Source organism: Microtus oregoni, unplaced genomic scaffold (assembly GCF_018167655.1).
Source record: "Microtus oregoni isolate MIOR12 unplaced genomic scaffold, Mior012 000008F_ref0000371, whole genome shotgun sequence".
Lineage (NCBI taxonomy): Eukaryota > Metazoa > Chordata > Mammalia > Rodentia > Cricetidae > Microtus > Microtus oregoni.
In genome coordinates this window covers 22,880,746-22,903,652 of record NW_024543067.1, presented here as the reverse complement: position 1 = coordinate 22,903,652, position 22,907 = coordinate 22,880,746, and the positions used below count along the sequence as shown (strand labels likewise).

General features: G+C 35.6%; 1 protein-coding gene across 12 annotated transcripts in view; it reads left to right on the top strand.

The window, feature by feature from the left end:
- The window catches only part of Gria4 (glutamate ionotropic receptor AMPA type subunit 4), a 359,432-nt gene that overhangs the window by 272,830 nt on the left and 63,695 nt on the right, over positions 1–22,907 (top strand). For 11 of the 12 annotated variants that reach the window (XR_005974752.1, XM_041657390.1, XM_041657392.1 and 8 more), the window contains exons 7-10: positions 3,802–3,960; positions 9,034–9,201; positions 10,278–10,382; positions 18,235–18,345. Coding sequence is in view for 11 of the 12 variants with exons in the window: in XM_041657390.1 (XP_041513324.1) it covers positions 3,802–3,960; positions 9,034–9,201; positions 10,278–10,382; positions 18,235–18,345 (543 nt within the window). In the remaining variant the exon portion in view is untranslated. Of the gene's footprint in view, positions 1–3,801; positions 3,961–9,033; positions 9,202–10,277; positions 10,383–18,234; positions 18,346–19,666; positions 21,100–22,907 lie in introns of those variants that run through there. The other variant, XM_041657399.1, reaches the window with a different exon arrangement.

The following is a 22,907-nucleotide window of genomic DNA, read 5'->3' as shown; positions in this document are numbered from 1 at the left end:
GATGGATAACAAACAACATGGAATGATCTGATTGCATTCGCTAGACATGTCTTTGTATAGTTTCAAACAAGGCTTTCTGAGTACTTCTAGTTAACCCACCAGCTTGGGAAAATCGGCTATGGAAGATCACCGCTTTCTTTTTATTACAGAGAAGTTTCATCTTTGTCTTACTTAGGGTCTTATTGCTGTGAAGAGACACTATGACAACTCTTGGAAAGGAGATGAAACTGGCTTACCATTCAGAGGTTTAGTCAATTATCATCATGGCAGGAAGTATGACAGCATACAGACAGACAGTGCTGCAGAGATAACTGAGAGTTATACATCTGGATCTCAAGCAGCAGGAAGTGACAGTGACACACTGGCCAGGCTTGAAATTCAGAGACCTAAAAACCTATCCACTATTAATACATTTCCTCCAACAAGGCCTATGGAGGCCATTTCTATTCAAACTACCACAATCTTAGACCTTGATTCCCAATGTGGCTTATCCTAGGGAAGACAATGATACTTTCATGTTTTTTTTCTATCATCTCCCATCACATATTTCTTTGATGAGAGCCTTATTCTTGAAGGAAGAAGGAAACTAGTAAAGGGTAGAGAAGAGACTAAGTCCTGATACTTTTCTACATGTTGAGTGTGCCATTGCATGTTCAGAGAAAGACATCCAGTTTAGTGAACTGGATTTCAACATAGAGTGGACACAATATAATGTAGCAGTGCATTATGAAAATTATCATATTGTATTACTTAACTAAAATATAATGTTGCAATAAAAGGATTATTATAGCAATATCACAAAATGTGCTTCCTCTTTTTATTTTATTAGCCCCACAGTTTATGTGTCTCATCTTTCTGTAAGAGTACAAATATTTATGAAAATATATTTTGTCTTTAATCAATGTAACATAAAGCCTATGGTCAGGTGCATCTCTCTTTTTATTGAAATTATATGAGAAGATTGTAATTAATTACTGCAAATGGGCAGTTTTGACATCTATTCTTTCTAAACAATGAATTCAGAGAGGAAAATCAATATGTTATAAACTATTATAGAAATGAGTGGTCTACATTGGCAGCTAGAATAAATAAGATAATGCAAAATGGAAAGGAAATAATTGATATTTATAACCTCCCAATGGATCTCAGAGCCTGCCTCAAACAGTTTTAGCAGGTGGTAGAGTATTTACACTAAAGTTTCAACATAAGAAATAGAAAACTGTCTCTTTGAAACAGAAGCATAATACACACTAAAAATAGCTAGCTTTTACCATGATTAGAGCAGTGACATGTACCCAGCTGTTATAATATGCAACATTAATACGGATTCTCTTGGCATTCATTCATCCATATAGGATAACTAGCTTTAGTTCTTTCAGCTACCCCACAACCATCTCTTATGAAGTATACATACATGATTCCCAAATGTAAATTTTTTTCAGAATCCAAATAAAATTTTGTATTAAATTACAAGTTAATGTTAAATACTAATTTTACTGAAATTAGAGATGATATAGGGGACTGGAGATGTAGTTCAGTTAGGAGAGAGCTTGCCTAGAATGAACACAGCCCTGGGTTCTATCTTGAGCACTGCATAAATCATTGTGGTAGTGCTGCAGGCCTGTAATTCTAGAATTCAGGGATATAATCAACAGGATCAGAAGTTCAAGGCCACCCTAGGCTACACAGCAAGGTGGAGATGAACCTACAGTAAAATAAGAACAGGATAAGGATGTGTTAGCATACTACTTTTATTATATTATAATATTATAACATGGGACATATCAAGAGTAGTTTGATAAAAAGGAAATAAAAGTTATCCAAAATGAAAAAAGAGGGTTTGCGATAGAAATATCATAAGGAATTTCTTAAAATAAATATGGGCTAAAACATGAGTTCAGCGAGTATATAGTCCACAAGGTCAATAAATAAACATCCATTGTATTTATAATATGATAATAATCTTTCTGAAACAACTTTTTAAATAATTATAGTTATTATAGTTTATAATTAATGAGAGACTACTGCTTCACCTGTCATTATAGCTGGCTACCCTTATCACCAGGTGGCTACATATATTCCAGATTCATTTTAGCAAATGTTTTGTTACAATTGCAAAATCAAGGTCATTTTTTTCAAAGTGATCTCCTTTTGGTAACTGCACTGAAGTAGTCCTGACATGACTTAGTGTGTAAAACACAGAAGAAATATTGATCTGAATCAGAGAAAACATAAAAGATGGGCTTTTATTTGCATTGATGATGTAATGAGCTTCCGAATGGACATACTTCATCATTGAGATATTTCCCCGGAAGAGGATCTGCAAACTAGAAATCAAAATCAAAAGAGAAGTCAGTTGGGAGATTTCATTGTTCATTACCTAGTGTAACGTACAGGCAAGCATAGGGGCCATCTACACAAGAGGACGAGCTCTCCTGGCTCACCCCTTCCCTCAGGAACGCTATTTGTTTTGATAGTTAACTGGGGAATAAGTGACTTCATTATAGTGTGACCTTACGTACCCTTCAGTTCCATGATTCTCTGTAGATTCCAACAAAACTAAATGATCAAAGTAACTGTTGCCAAGAAAACCAGTTCATGGTCTAGATCCTATCAATTTTCTATATAAAATTATAAGAACGTAAATGAAAAGGGAAATATTGCTTATACTCAGACAAATATAGCCAAAATTAACAAAGCGATAGATCATTCATTCAAACCATAACAGACAGGGATCTGTTACAATCAGGCACAATAATTGTTTTTTCTTTACCTTCAGTGTACTGACAGACTGTGTCTGATGGTAGCTCTGAGGGCTGCAGTTTGCTGGTGTCTTGTAGCTGTGGCTAATGCTACACAGAAGGCTTAGCAGACCTTCCATTTCAGCTAAGACTTAAATAAAAAATGTCATCAGTCAGTAGCTAATGCAGGAGCTGAATTACTGTGGCCCTTAGAAACCAGTGAAATGATTTGCCTGCCTGTGGCTCTGCCCTACAATCTGGCAAAAGCACACAAATGCTCCACTGACAGTTTAGTAGCTAGAAATTGATGGGCAGTGTTCGTCCCACTTCTAAAACATAAATTTGCTTTGTGTTGTCTTTGTTTCTCAATGAAATGAGAATGTTACTTATGAGCTGTCATGTTGGCTGGCACATAATAGGCCTAATATCAATATCTGTTAAATGAACAAATTAATAATCACTCACAATTATTGAATGCATACTGGGAGTATTATCCTGCTGTTTTGACATGGGGGTAATCTAAAGTCATAATCTAAAGTGAGAATCAAAGCCAGGGTTTCTTTTGTGCTTTTCCTCTTCTGGTAATATTATAGCAATTAAAAAATCAATATAACAATATGAAGGAGCACAAAATAGAAAGGGCCAACACAACAATCAGTCCATCTGATCAAACTTGCCTCTGCTATTTCTGTGTGTAACCTTGAAAAGATTGTTTTCCTTACACTACTGACCCTTAGTTTCTTACCTTAAAATTAATCTGGGCTATCCAGTAACCAAGGGATTATTGTGCTGGAAAGATAAACTGTTAATGTAATCCTCACAGAATCTGGCATAAAAGATCTGATAAAAGATAAAGCCTGATACATAGTATTGACTACAAGCTCATATCCGTGGACCTCTCACTAACAATTTGCTTAGCTGTCGGTGGAATAATATGATTCTTTTTGGATCAACCGGATTATGATTATATGGACCAGGAAGGAAATCTGCATTAATCTACTGTTGAAGAACCAAAATGTTTAAGGAACTAAATTTGATGAGGTTTTCTACCAATTTACAGGGCTTCAAGGATATTTCTCTTGAGAGATTTATACATGGTGGAGCAAATGTCACAGGATTCCAGTTGGTTGATTTTAATACACCCATGGTAACCAAACTAATGGATCGGTGGAAGAAACTAGATCAGAGAGAATATCCAGGATCTGAAACACCTCCAAAGGTATTTGTTTATTTTTGTATAGTGTTACTGTTTCCTTTTTTAATCTTTGGGTCATTTTATTTATGTATTTTATGTATATAAGTGCTTTTGCCTCATGTTCGTCTGTACATCATGGGCATTCCTGATGCCCTCAGAGGACAGAATAGGGAGATCTCCTAAGAACTGGTTGTAAATTAGTTTTAAGTCACTGTGTGGTAGCTGGAATAGAACCTGGCTCCCACCCAAAAACAGCAAGTACTCTTAACAGTCAAGCCTATGTCAATACTATTTATTTTATGATTCCTTTTCTTACTCTTTCAGACACATTGTGGCATCTTCTCACTGCCCTTGTACTACCAAAACACTGGGAAATTTATACATGATGGGGTCTGTGTAAATGGTACAATGGATAAAGGACTTGCTATGTAAGCTTGAGGACCTGCACTCAGAGCCTCAGCATAAACTAGTGCAGCAATGTATGTCTGTCGTCCCAAATCTGGAAAGTGGAGGCAGATCAAGCCCTGAAGCTCACTGGCCAGCCTGTGAGCCGATGCCTGAGCCCTGGAGTCCAGTGAGAGACCTTGTCCTAAACCACATGCTGGAGAGCAGCAGAGAAATTACCTGAATAGACTCTTACTTACAGATGGTCATGTGCAAGTGAACACACCTACTGATGCACATTCATACATAAGTCATATACACACAGGCATTCATATACACCACAAAAATAATTTTAAAGTGTCTACATTTAATAAAAGAGTTATCAGATTAACACAAGATTTTTTTTGTTTTCTTCTGTGTGAACTCCTTGAAGATTTGCATTAAAAAGTTTCATTAACTACCATTTAAATGTAAATGACCATTATTAATTTTTACCCAGATAGAAATCACATTTAAAAATGGTTTACAGTAAGCAAATAAATTTAAAAATTGTTAGAAATGAAAAACATAAAGCTTATATGCAATCTCTCTTTCAATTTAATAATTAAAAACACCAGGATCTTTGAGTTGTCTTTTAAATTTGCCTGTTTGTCTGTGTATGGGTTTGTATATATGAGTATTCCCAAAATGCCAGAAGAAGGTTCCAGATCCCCTCAAGGGGTGGTCTCGAGCAGTGGTGAGCATTGGGTGCTAAGAACAAAGTTCAGTCATGAACAGTAAGTGCTTTTAATCACTGACCCATCTTTTCTGCCATGCTTTTGTGTGTGTGTGTGTGTTGTGATATGATATGTGTATTATATATATACCATATAAGTATATAGGTATGTATATTAGATGAAGGTGTGAATTATCAAGAAAAGAGTATAACGTGAATTTAAACACAGACATTAAAGTCAAGAGAGAGGCACTTGGGAAAAATGGTAAACACCCAAGATGTGCGTGCCACCTTCTCAAAAGAGATAGCCATATGATTAACTATAACATATATGAGTGTGCTGCCACGTTTCTACTCATGGGTGCATTTTGTCTCATCTGAAAGGATGAGTCCTATATCATCTCAATGATGGCATGCTGCTCTGACTCCAATTTAGTGGTTTTGAGTACCGTATAATGAATCATAATCTCTAATATTTCCTTAACTATGCATTTAAGTAGAATTTTAATATATAATTTGAGATTCAGACATAGAAAAATTAAGATCAATGAGTACAATCAGCTATTCTGTTTGCCTCATTATAAGGTTTGTTTGTTTTTTTTTTTTTTAACTGGCTGTCAATTTTCCCTATTCAATATTTGGAATTAGAGAGGTACCCTATAGAATCAAGAAATTTCAAAATTAAGTATATATTGGATGTGCACTATATGCTAATCTTTCTTTTTGATATTTTAATCTAAGTGAGATGCTAATAAATATGGTAATTGGCTGCCTTGGGTAAAAGGTCAAAGGTTCATAGAATACATAAGAATGATCATTTTAATGTCCCCGTTTTGATGCTTTCCGACTTGCCTTCTCCATACGATTGCTTTGAATTATTTATTATGTTATAATGTGTGAAATGCTTTTAGGGAGTATGTTTATAATCTGTTTCATTAAAATCCATTTACATTTAAATCATTTTTACAGCAATTTCATAAATACAGCTATATTGTACATTATAACAAAAATCATACCACATATAATGTTTTCATGAATCTTAGCATGATTCTAGATATCCAGAAGCCATTTAATACACATATGCAATAATTCTTATTACTTGTGATTATGTTCTGAAAAGCTTCATCAAGTAATAAGTGACCAAATATTGAGCTGTTGTTCTTAGAAGAAATGTGATATTAGTTCCCCAGAGCCTCTAGTTATGGCCTTCTGCCAGTTAATCAATGTATAATCTTGGTTTATTCATTGTAGTTAACTTATTTTTGTTTTCTTAGCATTGAGCTCTTTGTCATCAGCTCTTAACCAATGATCGAAGGAAATGTACTTAATATATATGTTTTTCAGAAACACCAGAATCTTCTCACATTCTACCATTATGCTACAACCAATGCTATGTTTAAGGCATTTTTAAACTATAAAATATCCTGTAAAAGAGCACAAATTTGAGGAAAACACCACCTACTATACCACAAAAACCATACTTGTTTACAACATGAGAGCAAAAAAAAAAAAATGTACTGTTTCTTTATATAACTAGAGCTGGAACTTTTCATGTTGAATGAATCAAATGTTTCACTACTCTATATATGCCCATAAGTGCCTACAAAATTATTACTAAGTACTGATTTGGAGATGACAAATAATATTAATGAGTAAAAATGTCCAAAAACAAGAGTCCATAAAAATGAGAGTTAGTTATAATTAACTGAATTGTATTTCAGTTGGTTAATGTTTTAACCAAGAATCAACACATGATCTCTTACCTCATCACTTTCTTGCACTAAAAGAAATAATAATAATAATAATAATAAATACTGGGAAAACACATATCCTTTTGATTTGATAATCCTCTGCTACCTTCCTGGTACCCAGTTCAACAGAACTGTTCTGCCTTTGTGCCTCTGACCAAGTGTAAGTCTCCACCTCCACAGCCATTCACCTTTATCTGCATTATCCATCAATCCCAACTTTCTCAGAAAGTTTCTCTCAAGTTGGATGTTCTTGGTCATCTTCCTTTATACTCTCCATGATGTTAGAGTCTGCAATTCACAGCAAGGACTTATCATACTTAATATCTGGCTCCTGTAAACTCATAGTGTGCCATGACCACCTACTAGCAACCTTCATTCTCACGTTTCTGAGCCAGTATCTACATACATTCTGCACCCAGCTCTTAGGTAGAAAATGAAAAGTCATTCTGACAACTGTAGTAAATAGTTACTTTTTTTTTTGCTTTAAGCTCTATAACTTGTATCTTCCATATTCTATAAACCTACGAATAACAGATCTTGAATTGATTTTAGTTATTTCCTGTCAAAATCCATCTCCTACTGAACACCGATTCTGCCTATTTGTCTTCTTTTTTTTAATTTTTTTAATTTATTTATTTATTAAAGATTTCTGTCTCTTCCATGCCACCGCCTCCCATTTCCCTCCCCCTCCCCCAACTAAGTCCCCCCCCCCACTCAGCCCGAAGAGCAGTCAGGGTTCCCTGCCCTGTGGGAAGTCCAAGGAACCCCCACCTCCATCCAGGTCTAGTAAGTTGAGCATCCAAACTGCCTAGGCTCCCACAAAGCCAGTACGTGCAGTAGGATCAGAAACCCATTGCCATTGTTCTTGACAAATGTCGAGAAGAGTTCAGTTCTGCATTCTGATTGATGGGCAGGACAGTAAATAACTCCAGGCTAAGAAACAGTTTTAAAGCTGCCCATAAATGAAATGCTTATTTTCCTAAGTGTCACCTATAAGCTGGTTATCCATGAATATACTTTCCTAGACTGTAACCCAATTAAGTCACATGAGAAAGAGTTGGAGCCTTTGACAAGATAAGACCAGTCTAAACTTCAGCTTCCTTCTGTCAACTCTCTGCCTTGTTAAATTTCAGGAATTTGCTTCCCCAGTTGGCTGTCTCCTTTATTCTGCACACCACTGACTGACTCCATTTCCTATTCTACTTTACATTTCATTAAAAAAAAAATGGATTGACATTTTATAAGAAAGCAAGTGTGTTTGGTGTTTTTGTTTTGGTTGGTTTGGCTTTTGGGGCCATCTCTAGAACAAAATGACAATACTTTATTTTCATCTCTTGATCCTGGCACACAAGTGACCTTTGGCCTTTATGTCTTTATCAAGTTTGTCTTTGAGAAAAAGTCCTTATTTCTCCTTTTTATTTTCTTGCCTTAGAGAAAGATGACTCAGAAGTTTTTTTTCTATCCAGAGACATGTTGGGTGGAGCAAAAGAGAAGACACATTCATTTTGGTAGCATTTGCTTCTTTTCCTTCAGCTGCTCCGTCCTAACTGAGAGGGCGCAGTTTATGTAAGCCCATTAGTGTCCTGGTTACTCACTTTGCTGATCTCTCTCATGACATGATCCTCATATATCCTGTTAATTCAAGCTTCATACCTGCCGCTATTACTTAAGCTGCTTTGTTAGAATTCATGTAGTTTTAAGTTTTCCTTGCTTCAAATACTAACTCTTCTGTGTAAAGATCATATTGTTTCAGTTTAGTTGCTACATTCAGAATTCCAAATGGTTTTTCTTCATTTGCAGGCAAAAAAAAAAAGTTTATCCCCGCTTAACATGGCATAAAACTCTCCCTATGCAGGTGTAGAAAGTGTTAACTATATGGAATTCCTGAAAGAGATAATGAAGTTAATGTCATGCCTAGTAGTTGATGATCTTCTGTGTCCTTAACTTTACATACTAAAATGTAATAGCAAGTCCCACCATGAGGCCCTTCTTGTGGTGGAAATTTGTGCTTTTGGATCTCTATTTCAGGGTGAGTTTTCTCCTTTAAAATTAAGAACAATAAGATGTGGCATACAGTCTTTGTGTTCAAATAAGAGGAGATAATTCCAAAGCCAGCACCAATGAATTATCAGTACCATTCTTGCTCTTGGGAAAAGATGGAGTTTTTGTCATAAATCCACAGAGACCCAGACTTTTCAATGCGCTAGACTTTAACATCTGCCTTTTTATGCACTTTAACATGCTCAGTACACCTCTGCTCTGACTTACGATGGAGTTCTGGTGATGGCTGAAACTTTCCGAAGTCTCAGAAGACAGAAAATTGATATTTCAAGGAGAGGAAATGCTGGGGATTGTCTGGCAAACCCTGCTGCTCCCTGGGGCCAGGGAATTGATATGGAGAGAACACTAAAACAGGTAACTCATACTTTGGCGTTATCGTATGATCTTTTAAAAGTATGGTATATTTTTTAAAAGGCTAATTCATCTGACCATTAATGTCTATTACAATTTCCATGTTAATATATCAAGATTTCTACAATTTCAAAACATTTTTAAGTAGAACCTCAATGTTTATTTTTTATGTGGATATGTGGTCAAGATAACACTACAAATCAAAAAAGGTCTAGAACCATGAAGGAGCTAGTGCAGACGCATTTGGTTGGCAAGGATTCTGGGCTCCATAAAGTGGTTCAAGGTCCCAGCCAGACAAAGCTACTACCATTCTGAATGAACAGGTGGTTGTTGTAGGGATGTGTTGAAATGACAATTGACAACAGGAAGCATCATTAGCTTCATTAGCCATGAGGAGTCCAGGAAATATAAACCTGTTCTATAAAAGAAGATATGTTTGTAGGAGCTAAGGACTGCTTCAAGACATCTTTAACTTTAGAAAAAAAATATTAGTTTTATTCTTTTATACCCACAAAATAATACTTCAAATAGTAAGTGTTGAAGATATTATCTGTAAGAATTATTTAACTCCTCTGAAATGTGATAAGTTCAAAGCATAAGTTAAATGAATGGGAATCAAAAGACAATTTGGAATTCAATGTGCTTGGATATTTTCAAATAATGTATTTTTAGCCTTTTATATCTTAATTCAGTGTTAGTCAGAAGTAAATTGTCCCTCATGAGAATTTTAGACACATAATCTACTGTGAGGATACATATACAAAAGAAACTAAAGATTGACTCTAAGCAAATACAGTTCTGTTCTATAAAGGATATTTCAATATTAGGAAATAATTATGTTAGTTAAAATAAGAAATACAAAGAATTCATTTTCTGGGTGCAGAGAAAAATAACTTTTAATATCCTTCCAAATTCCTCCTCCAGGTTCCATCTCAGCAACTCAGTCATTCAATAACATTTTGCTGAGTTTATTGTATCTTTTAATCCCATAGTCATCTATGGTCTTTAACCTAGTAGTGGGAGATTTCCTTAAGTGAAGCTGCAAATGAGTATGTGTATGTTTTCTTTTTCCTTCACAGGTTCGAATTCAAGGGCTAACTGGGAATGTTCAGTTTGACCACTATGGACGTAGAGTTAATTACACAATGGATGTATTTGAACTAAAAAGCACAGGACCTCGAAAGGTGAGCTACAATTTAACTGAAAAATAAAAATTGTTTTCTTATTTTACATGTGAGACTCTTAAAAGATTATAAGAGAAAGAAAGCTTGATGTTCTAAATTTCTATTTTTAAATGATGCTCTCAACTGCTACTTTCTTGATGGTCTATGCTGAGATAAATGCTTGTGTCATACATTATTAATGATGTGACAAAATGAAACAATTTCTCACTGTGCATCATAACTCACAAGAAGAGCAATGTGGCAATGGAAACTTGGAAAACAAATTTTGGAAACAAAATTGACTCTACAGCAAAGAACACAACATAGTAAGAATACCCATGGATGGTCTGTGATTCATTAGAGTGCAAAGACAGCCCCTGTGAAGGAGTGGGAGTGGGGGTACTCCAAACAGATTGCTGTTTCTGGAAGTGGTCAGGCCAACATATATGAACAGAGGAAAGCAAATGGAAGACAGTTACTGGGAAAAGGAAGGAGACAAGTACCTGAGTCCAGGAACGTGCTGGCATCATGGTCTTACACTTAGAAAACATCTTAGCATCATTTTTGCTACTGTGAAAACATTACCCTGAAAAAGAAAGCTTAAAAGAGAAAGTGTTTATTCTGCTTACAATTGCGGGTTACAGTTCATCTTTGACCACAAGTAGAGGCAGGAACTTGTGATGTAGGTCATTTGATATTCACAGTCAAGAGAGAGACATCTGTACGCATGTTGTTTCTTTGCCTGTTTGTGCTCAGCTCACCCATCTCACTCGTACACAGCTCAAAAGCCCTCACTATGAACTAGTGCTGACTTCAGTGAGCTGAGTCTTCTCATATCAATAAGACAATTCTCATCTAGATGGTCCTTCATAGAGAGTCTGTTCTCTGGTGGTTCTGGCTGTGTCAATTGACAATTAAAACTATCTATCACAGAAAAGCATCCATATAGCTCCAGATGTGAGGAGTCATCATGTCTTTCCAGCATGCCCAAAGTAGTTTACATCAGAGCCGCCTGAAATTCCTCTCAAGACCACTTTCTACCTGAAATATTTCTATGTGAAGTCAGGTATATAAGGTAGGAAAACAAATTGAACATTTATCAATATAACTCAGAAAGAACTTTATATTTAAAAATTTCTTAGGATACCTTTAATTTTACCATTTATGAATACTAATGAGATTGGTGTCCCTGACTATTTTTACATGAAAAAATAAATCTATTCTGAAAAATATAGTGTCTTTTTCCTCATACTGATCAATGTTTCTGACTTTATACACATCAGTACCGAGAACAGTCAGTCACATAAATAAACAGTACAAAATGTCAGCAGCATGTTTCAAGACATTTCTGCTTTACGACATTTTGGAAATTGTTGGAAATCCTGTCCTAATCTCAGGCTAAAAGGCTAGTCCAAGAACTTTTGTGAAAATCAAGTTAGCAGAACAAGCAGAACTTTGAAAATCAAACCATATATGAGTTAGGAGTAGTAAAACATGACTGTAACCTCAGTGCTGGGAGGTAATAAAAACCCTTTCCGGAGTTACAGGTCATCCTCAACCATATAACCTGCTGCAGGACAATCTAAGCTGCATGAAACCCTATCTAAAAACGTAAAGAAATAAATAAATCACTGTAACATATTGATATCTACAAGTTATGGAATGACAGGAGAAAAATTTCAGGTATTTGTTTTCTATAAATACGCCACTGTATTTTTAATAAAATAAAAAACCTTTATATGTACAGTAAAAACTCAACAAATAACTTGTACAAATCTTAAATCTGAGTAAAGATTTTACAGGCAGAATGTATTGGTGTCATGTGGCATTAAGGATTGTACTACAAAGTGCTTGTATTGGGTATTTAGAAATCAAGGCTCCAGTGAGGTCACATGATGCATCATAAGCAAATGCTTCCAGCAAAACCTTGATTCACTACATATTTGATTTTGAATTAAGATGTGGTCACTGAAGGATCAGAAACTTATTATTGGTGCCTTCTCTTTTCTCCTTGTGCATCTCCCATGGTCACTTACACTAGTACATCACTGCTTAAGAAGCTGCGTTTAGCCAGTCATGACGCATGCATTTGATCTCAGCACTGGAAGCAGAGCCAGATGGATCTCTGGTTTACAGACTGAGGTCCAAGAGAGCCAGGACTACATGATTAGTAGCTACATTTAAAAAAAAAAAAAAAGAGGAGGAGAAGAATGAAAAGATAACCTCTGGTCTGGACTTGATGTGATGGAGCCATATAATCTCACAGTAGTAGGTTATAACCATTGTGTAATGAGTGATACCTAGGATTCTTAATTTTCTCTTTTCTGCAGCATTGTCTACGAAGTCAGGAAAAGAGATGTTAAAGTTAGCTTATAAAAACTCTTTTTCAATATTTAGAAATATTTTATCTAATATAATAGCTACAATTTATGGAAGCCCTGCTATGTTCCAAGAATCCAAACATGATGTTCTATATATATGCAATTTCATAGTCAGCCTATAACTTGGATTTTACTATATTTCTTCCTCTTAAACAAAAAAAAATTATGCCCTAATAAGATATGTATCCTATAGGAAAAATGTATTTAAATATGTGTGACTCTTGAACCTTTCAACATCATGTTTTGCCTCAAAAAAAAAAAATCCTGATGAAAAAAGGATATGCAGTCCATTTGGTGATTAAAGAGAAGGCATGTGACATTGTAAAAGGAAAAGACCACTCACAGCTGGAGGAAATTATCATCGAGGCAGTCTGCAGGGAGGATGTGAGGTTTAAAGTTAGTTTTAGAGATAGACGTTAGATAGCAAAGCCAACAATGGCAGGAAAGGCTTGGCAGCAAGACAGTCAAGGGCATGTATAGAAATGGCAACAACTTACCCAATGCTTTGCTCCAATCTATCACATGGGCGTGCATCTGGAACTGTGGGGGGGGGGAGTGATGGGGTGCTATTGCACAATGCAGATATAGGTTGTTGGCGTCATGATGACATCTCCTTCCTTGCCTACAGTCTGTCTGCTGATACATAGAAAACTTCAGGCTGACAGATTCAAGTCAGAGAGTAAAGGAGTTAAGTAACATCTCATGAGCCAAATTAGCAGGCTCCTTGAGTAAAGGAAGGAGACACACATCCCAAAAAGAAATTCTGGGCCTCCATTTTCTTGGCATATTGCTAGTCTGTCTGCTAGCTATGGAGTTGACAGTATTCCATTGACAACTAAAATTGTTAACTCCTAGGTAGGCAGAGGAAAGAGAAGCCACCTTCCTTTCATGCATCAAACATTGCAGAGCTGGTCGACTAAGCAGAAACCTTTAAAATGCAAAAGATGATCTTTTACTTTACAAAACAGTAACTATAGCTAGTCAAATAGCTCAATAAAATTGAAAGACTATGAAGAGAAAATAGGTGTGAATCCACAGTAATACCTTCTGGGCTGTTTATACTGCTGAATCCTTTGTGGCCTATTAACCACAGTGGTAACAAAAATTAAGTTTTCTCAGAAAGGAACTTAAGTAGAGAGTTAATGAATGATGCACAGATGGCTTCACACCCAACTGACATGCAGCCAAGACTCTTCAAAAAAAAATGAAGTATGAAATGATGCAGACTTTTCTGTCTTTGTTTTCCCAGTGGCAATGATCAGCAAGGAGATGCGACAGGAATCTTACATTTAAAATTGAGCTAGCTAGCTAGCCAACATGAGAAAAACTATGCTAGTGAGACTATGTGGTGTGTCTGAGAAGTGAGCAATCATTCCTGTTAATTGAACACTTGCCAGTGAGGGAGCAAGCTTTGAACATAGGTCAGACAGACAACCCATCAACTTGTCTGGCTGCTCTGGCAGGAAACCTGATTGCATCTTGTTAAGCCAAAGCTCAAGATTTTCTGAACCAGATTCATAGATAAATGGGATCTCCTTGGTTACACCACTTCCCCCAAGGACTCCAGAGGGTGTGATTTACCACCCCAGGGCTTCAGAGAGTATGTTCCAAGGCTACTATTGCGGGAGTTCAAGAAATAATAAAGGTAAATTTTCATTTGCTGAGATTAGATTGTGTGCTGAGTACTGTCATGGAAAGTTAATATTCATTTCCACATTTAATTTTCATGACAGCTTGAAAATAATGTGCATGCTTCTCAGCTTATAGATAACTTGGACCAAGAGAAATTAAGCAGCCTGTCCAGGGAGAATCAACTGAAAGAGATGGTTTTGGAAAGAAAAGAAAACTCTGGTGGCTCCAGAGCAGCTCCTCCTGACTACTTTGTAGCAACAATCCCAAAACTGTAAGATGTCCATTCGGATCTGATGTCCTCTCAGGACAGTGCTGCCTGTAGCAGTTCTCCAAGGCACCAACATTAGTAGAATAGACTTCTCTGTGCCAAAACACCCACCCCAGCCTTATTCTGCTGCTAGCCAAGTCTACTAAACACACAGGGGCTTTACTTATACACTATAATATATCTTGTGTTGTATCTGGGTAAAGTGGTTACATTTAAGGAAATTTAACCTCCCAGATTCTAAAGATAAATTTTTTCTGATATATATTACAAGTTTAATGATTTAAATGTTTCCAGATTTGTTTGTCTGATAATATAAAATCATTTTTAATCCCTCGGAAAGCATTCCTAATTAGTAGTTTAACAGATGAGATCAGGTAAGACAAATGTTAGTTTGGTTTTTTTTTTAAGCATATTGGAATAAAATAGGAAAAGAAACAACAACTCTAGCTCAAATCTCAGCAAGTTTTTCTGAAATGAACTGTATAATATATAATATTCCAATAAATCTCCAATAATGTTTCAAAAGTAAATAAAAGCTACTCTTCTGTAGCACGAATAATAAAAAATACAGAGACAGATATTAAGGTTCAACCAGAAGATCAGAAAAGCAAAATCAGCCAAGCCACTAGACAGCTCTTATTTCTTTGAAATTTTCATACTGAAAGAGAATGAATTTCTGTTTCATCCAGCCTTATATTCCTCTCTAGTGCTGGGATTAAAGGTATGTCCCACCACTGCCTAACCTCAATGGCTAACTAGTGTGGCTGCTGGGATTAAGGGTGTGTGCAGCAACTGCCTGGTCTGTATGGTTGACTAGTATGGCTGCCTTACACTGACCTACAGGCAAGCTTTATTTATTAAAACACAAATAATATACCACTATACTCATGTTGCTTGAAAATGGAATGCCCAGTTGTAAAACCCTCTATGAGCATACAAACCTGTCTATGGAAAAAAAAATACAAGAAGCCATTGAGATTTCTAAACTACATATGGGAATTGAGGAAAAGGGTGGTTTCAAAATAATTTTAAGTGAAAAATTTTTTACAGATTTGCTACATGTCCTTTAGAAATGGATATACATGGACAACTGAACATAACTGTGAAATTTATAGGTACTATAATTTCTAATTAAAATCCTTTTGCTATACCTATTCTTTTTGAGTTATGTCTGCACCACTTGTGGATAATTATCTCTCTTTAACAATATTAATCCTTTGTTTGAATATATTCTTGCCTACTAATAAGGCAGTTAAGACACTTGACAGAGCGAGAGAGTTTTGTAAACCAGAGTAGATCAGACATTGACTGCAGACCCATGAGCAAGTACACAAATTTTTATGGGGTCCTGCGCTTTATGAACATCATTAAGAAATGAAACCTGCCAAAGAATTACATGAGCACTGACTTTTGGAAGTCATGCAACATATAAGCAAAAATATAAGGATTCGGTATCGTACAGGCTTCATTTGTGAGTACTCACATTACTGGATTATAATCTTAGATGGTTTGTTTAGTCTTCACAAAGTATATTCATATCATAAGCATAGACAATGATAGCAATAAACTCAATAACATTATGCTTACTAATTTTAGCAGGCATAGAATAATACACATCATACAGAGATATGCCCAAGAGCAACATTCTTTGTGTAGTAGCCTTCATTATCCTCCAATGATAGAAGTCAATCAGTGCATCCTCAATTTCCAGTAATATTCCACTGTCATACTTCATCTTCAGGTACTAACTGCTTGGTTTATTTTATATAGAAGTATTTAAAATATATAAATGAGAAAATAATATGAACTGTGTTTTAGTTAGAGTTTCTAACTAAACATGACCAAAAGCAAGTTGGAGAGGAAAGGGTTCATTCGACTTACTCTTCAGCATTGCTGTTAAACACTGAGCAGGGACAGGGACTCAAACAGGGCAAGATCCTGGAGTGCAGGAGTTAATGTGGAGGCCTTGGAGGGGTACTTCTTACAGACTAGTTTTTCCTGGCTTGCTTAGCCTGCCTTCTTATAGAACACAAGACCAGTAGACTATGGATGGCACTACCCAGCATAGGCTTGACCCTCCCCCATTGATCACTAATTGAGAAAATGCCTGGATCTCAAGGAAGCTTTTCCTCAGCTGAGGCTCCTTTCTTTCCGATGACTCTAGTTTGTGTCAAGTTAACACAAAACCACCGGTACAAACTGTTAGTGTATGAAGTGTGTGACATGTGCAAACTAATGCGTGCAGGTGTGAGCACCAGTGCAAGAGTACAAAAGCCAGAGGAAGACATGAGGAATTCTGTTCTTTCACGCTACATGTTATTCCCTTGAGTCGGGGTCTTTTACTATTAACCTGGAGCTGCATTAACAGCTAATAAACCACAGTCATCCTCCTGTCTCTAACCATCTCCCACAAATAGGGGTGCAGTCACATGCATAGCCGTGCAATGCTTTTTCCATGGCTGGTAGGCCTCTGAATTTAGGTACTCCCACTTGCTTATCCAGCAATCTTGCCAACTACGCCATTTCCCTAGCCCCAAATACTAAGATGTTTAAAGTTGAAGCACAAATTGAAATGTAAGCTTTAAAAAATGAAAATATTGCACATTGATATCCATCTGTGATGCAGTTTGCATTTCAGGAAATGAATTCTCATATAGTAGTTACAGGATATCAAGTCAAAACATACTTTTATATTGCTGTTTGCAAATAAGTTTCCTTTACACAAACTATGGCTGTTTACTGTATATTCTGTGGTTTTCTTGATGAAGTTTTAGAAATTAGCTTTCGGCAGTGCTGGCCTATCTCACTAGATGAAAAGATCAATATGCCCAAGGTTTTATCTGTGTTTCTTCCATTCAGAAAAAATTCTTCCCTTGACTATTACATAACACTGAATTTGCTAAACATATATTAAGGCAGTATCTTTAACACTGTCTCAATAGGTGTAACTTAACCATCTACAATGCAACCATTATTCTTAAGGCTCTAGGAATATCAGAGAACAGAAAGCAGAAAAACTGTTAAGAACCAGAGGACCAGGACACCTACTGTGAGATTGTGTCTTCTGTACTTGACAGGCACCCTGCTCCCATGAACTCTCAGCAATATGGCTGCAAGACCAACATAATGACAGCACCAGTTATCATGCCAACATGGACAGGGGAAGTCCACATAGTCCACCCATTGATGACAAGATGTAGGTGGTCCATACTTGCTAAGAGAAAGAGAATCAGTTTCCTCCAGAGATGTCCAGTTCCAAGTGGTCAGCCCATATAAACAAAGCTAAAACGATTCAGGAGGTTGTGTATATGTGTGTGCATCCATGCTACACTAATAATTAAAGAAGAAATCAAGAATTTTGGAGGACAATGGAGGAGTCTATAGAGGAGGGAATGTTGGGGTTATGTAGAGGAAGTGTTCCTCTATTAAATTTTCAAAAAATACAAAATTATCAACTTTCAATATACAGTTCCTAATGTTCCTGAGGTTTAGGTTTGTTTGGCAAGCTCACTAGTTTGTAAAAGGGACTGTCGCAGCGGAACTCCAGGAGCACTTTTATGGTGAGTTTTCAATCAGCTTCTCTCTCTGGCAGGTTGGCTACTGGAATGATATGGATAAGTTAGTCTTGATTCAAGATGTACCCACTCTCGGCAATGACACAGCAGCTATAGAGAACAGAACAGTGGTTGTAACCACAATCATGGTGAGTTTTGGTGTATGCTTTCTAGTGTTCCGTCTTGTCCACAGGCAAATGTAACTCCCTGGCTATGATGAGGGGATACAAGCTGAATCTTAGTTGTGACTTGAGTGCTCTGACCCACCCAGAGCTCCTGAGGCTTTGAACAACTCTGTCCCAAGCTTGGACACATTCAACTCTTTCATTGCCCTTACTTGTGTTACTTTTGGTTGCAATGTTTTTCTTGGGGGAAAAAAATGACTCAGATGTTAAAAACTGAGACTGTGAAACTGAAGTTGGAAATGTTTGAAATTCTCAGACCGCAACAATGAATAATGAATTTGAGGAAGTTGAGCTCCAATCGAATCCTAAAACCATCAGGTGGAAATACCATATTCTCAGTGTTTTCAAAAGCATCAATGAAATAATCATCAATGGTGTTTAAATGGTTGTTTCAGCTCATCATGGGAGAGTGATCTGTCTTGTCTATTTCTAATTACAAGGATGTAAATGGGAAAATTCGAATGGGTACTTTCTATATAACCAGATGCTTGATAAATTGATTTTGTTTGATATTTGTTTTTAATGTAAAAAGACATTTCCACCCACTGACTATTTTTCTCATTGACATATATAATTGAACAAACTTCTAGGAATCAAGGAAATGTGAATATTTCATTTGACCATATAATGAAATTTAACGTGCTCTAAATTTTAAGGCTCCTACTTCAAGGAGTTCTTGTGGATTTGCCTTTTAAATTATATAATATTCTAAAGACAAATATGTCCTTTACATTTGGTGGTAGTCAAAGGAGATCGGAAGTTGGTAACTGTTTATACCTTATTTAAGATCACAGATCCTCAGCTAATTTTTTCTATAAGCAAAACATATTATCAGTTTTTCATAGAAACTATTACTTTAAATAAAGTGGAAGTCTTTGCCTAAGTTAACTTTTAGTTTACATAATTTCAATTTTAGTTTTAGGTTTTAGTAATTTCAAAATATTTCTAAAATTGAAGCTGAAATCAAAACATGAAAAATACCAAAATAGAAACATTCGCCTATTGCAATCAGCTATACCTGTTTTGAGTAACCAGTTAGCAATTTAATGTAATCTGACAAGCCTTGATTTGGGAGTTGATTATTTTAGAATGCAAACCCACCAACAGTATTGTTTGTATGAACTTTCTGACTTAATTGTGTAATATTTGCATGGGAATTGAAAAGCAGTATATATATATATATATATATATACATATATATGTATGTATGTATGCATATATATTTTTCCTTTAAAAAGACACAATAATGGAAATTTATACTTCAGTACAGTCCTCCTCTTTTCAGCCTCTGATGAAGAATCCTATTTTAAGAAATTGACCAAGAAAGACAAGAGTTCCACGCTGTTCGACTATTCCTAACTAAGGCTCGAGTCTTGTTCTCCTGAGTAGTAAATTTAAGCTTATTTTTCATGTGGGATTCTTCTTGGATAACCAACTCTGGACTACCAGAAAACAGTTTTTAAATGTGTGTGTGTGTGTGTGTGTGAGAGAGAGAGAGAGAGAGAGAGAGAGAGAGAGAAAGAGAGAGAGAAAGAGAGAGAGAAAGAGAGAGAGACTTTTGTGAGTTATTAGAACAAAAGAGTTGTTCCTTAGTCCTTATCATTCTCAAGAAAATAGATGCTGAAAAACAATATAGTAGTGATTCTGATATTCCTGTTCCCATGTCATAAAATGAAGTCATTTTACATGATCAGCACTCTAATGGTAGATTTCTTCAAAGTAAAACTCTGAATTTGTGCTTGTTTTCTGGATATACATATAATTGTTTGCTTTAGCATCTTTTGAAATGTCGCCTCTTCTGTGAAATGAATGTATGATGTATATTAAGAGTGTAATGTGGAGTCTTCTTCCCTTGGCCTGTTATAAAAGATGGTATTTATAATTCCTAGTGTCAAATTACATAATTGATTTTCCAAGCATGGCTAGTCTTCAGGAAGCATGATATCAAAAGCTAAGTAAAAATGTGACTGAAAATAAAATATATACTTCATATATATATATGTAAAATTCTGTTTGCTTGATAGTGATGATAACAATACTTTTGTTATCAAAGTGGTGTATAGGAGTAGTATCTGCCTTTTATATAACTGTCATCTTCATTTAAATCATTCCCCTGATATTTTCGGTTCCATGACTATTCCATAATACCAAAACAAAACAGACAACCCTACCGCACCCTCCCTTAAAGTGTTCATTGAATCTGGTTCTCTTTAAAGCATTAGCTTAGGATCTAGGACAATCACCTCAGCTCACTTACTTAAAAAGAAGTATGATTACCTCTAGCTGATTAGAAAAGTGCATGCAATACCCCCCCCCCATATACTATTGAAAAACTCAATACGGATGGAGTTGGCTAAAGGTTGCAATAAGTCTGAAACAGAGATCTAGATACTGAAGGAGCTGAGAATGAGCTCTGAAGAGCACAGAATTACTGTCTAAACGGGTGTGGTGTTACTGAACTCACTTTGTCTTCCCTGTGTATGCTGTGTTTATATGCTGATTTACTGTTGTAATATATGTTATTGCTAAATAAAATTGATTGAGAAATCCAGTTATACATTCAGAATACTTACTGAACGTCTGTTATGTTCCAGGAACAGGGTTAGACACTGGAAATATGACAGAAGTGACTTCTGCACAGTGAAATTTATATTATAGAAAAAATAAATATGAAACATAATTCATGATTACAACTCTCAATACAAAATAAAATGTGCTATTATTATTTTTATGCTGTTGAAATTTATTTTTCCTTGCAACTGCTGTATGTCTATACTGGATTTTCATTTTCAAGATGAATTTATTCTACTTAAACACAACTATGTCAAACATACTGACTACAAAAAAGCTAATCTAAATAGGAAACAATTTGCAATTATATGAATTTGTATTGTTAATTCTTACTGACTAAAACTGAGGTAGAAACCATAATATTCATGAGACAGGGGACATAGAGATGCCATTTTCTGCAGACAAATACCAACTGTAAACAAACAACCCCAGGAAACCAAATCTAAAACCTCACAAATAGGAGAAGTATAACTATTGTGGTTAAAAAAATTCTGCAGACTTGGGGTAGGGAAGTCCTTTTTATATAAACTCAGAACCTCCTCAGCTACAGAACTGTCTAGGAAATAAATCCATTCAAGGAAGAACATAAATGTGCCTGCCACAGACAGATAGCCTGTATATTTACCATTTACTTTCATTTTGAAGGTCTGAATCAATATAATCCAACACAACTTTTTAGTCAAACTATTCCTATTCAGTCAGAAGATGATGATCGAGGACAGGGCAATTACTTCAAATGAAAATGTTTTCCTCTATTTTCTTTACTCAAAATATCATAAAAATTACATTGCCTGATTGTATTGAAATACATTTCTTTAATTTTGTTCCCTCTCTTGTTAAACCATATGAAATTCCAGTTAATGGCAAGTCTCTTGATGGATATTGTAACAACTCCAAGAGTTTTCAGATGTTTCAAAATTAAAAACCTGACTCCCATTTCTGTCACCTATTCACCAAATAAAATTTAATATTCAGTTACCTTCCATGACTCTCAAGTTTTCTGCCCACTTGAAAAGATGCTAACTTCAAGATGCAATGCAAAATGTAAATCAAAGTATATAGCTTAAGAACTCAGCATTGCACCTAGCACAAAGAAAGCTCAAAGTCAGGAAGAGAAATTACTTTTTTTTTTTTTACAATAAATCTGCTGTTCCCACCACTAGTTTCCCTTTACTCTTATCACAAAGAATTTACAATCATTTTGATCACAGGAAATGAAGGAGAAATCATTTTTTGTTACCAGCTCTACCTTCCTGTAAATTGCCTGGCACAAAGCAGATGTTTAATAAATGCTTGATTAAATAATGAACTTAAAGTTTTTTGTTAACTAAACTATTCACCATGTTAGAAGAACTGATTAGATTAAGGGAAAGCCAAAATAATTCATACAAAATTAATGAAGTAAGATGCTTAATTGTGGAGTAAAATTTCTAAATGTTCAGGTATTCAAGACCCTTTAAACTTGGCCTTCTGCCTTTGTTTCAAATGAGAGGACTAGCATAGCTCACTCTACTGAATATTCTAACTGTTCAGATATAGCTCTCATATTTTACACGTTATTTTATATGTGTGACTTTTGCTGTTTTCCATATAATCTTCCTTAGGTTAATTAGGTCTTTCTAAAAAGATGAAAAGAATTTGTTCACAAAACTCCTAAAACTGTATAGTTTAGAAAGTCATCCCTTTGCAGCTACTCACAAATTTGCATGATCACAGTCATAGTTTGAGAAACATGTTGAGCTTTCATACATACTCTTTCTAAATTATATATACTTTTTCATATATTTTTTCTAAAGAATAATAGACAATCTTCATTAAAGAAGGGACAAACATTTACCTTAATTTTATTAAGGGCAAATTTTACTTCTTACCTCATTTAGTCTTGTATATCCATCCAATGCCAAGGATCTGGGTCACACAGTCATGACAAGCAGAGATATAATTTAAGAAATAGT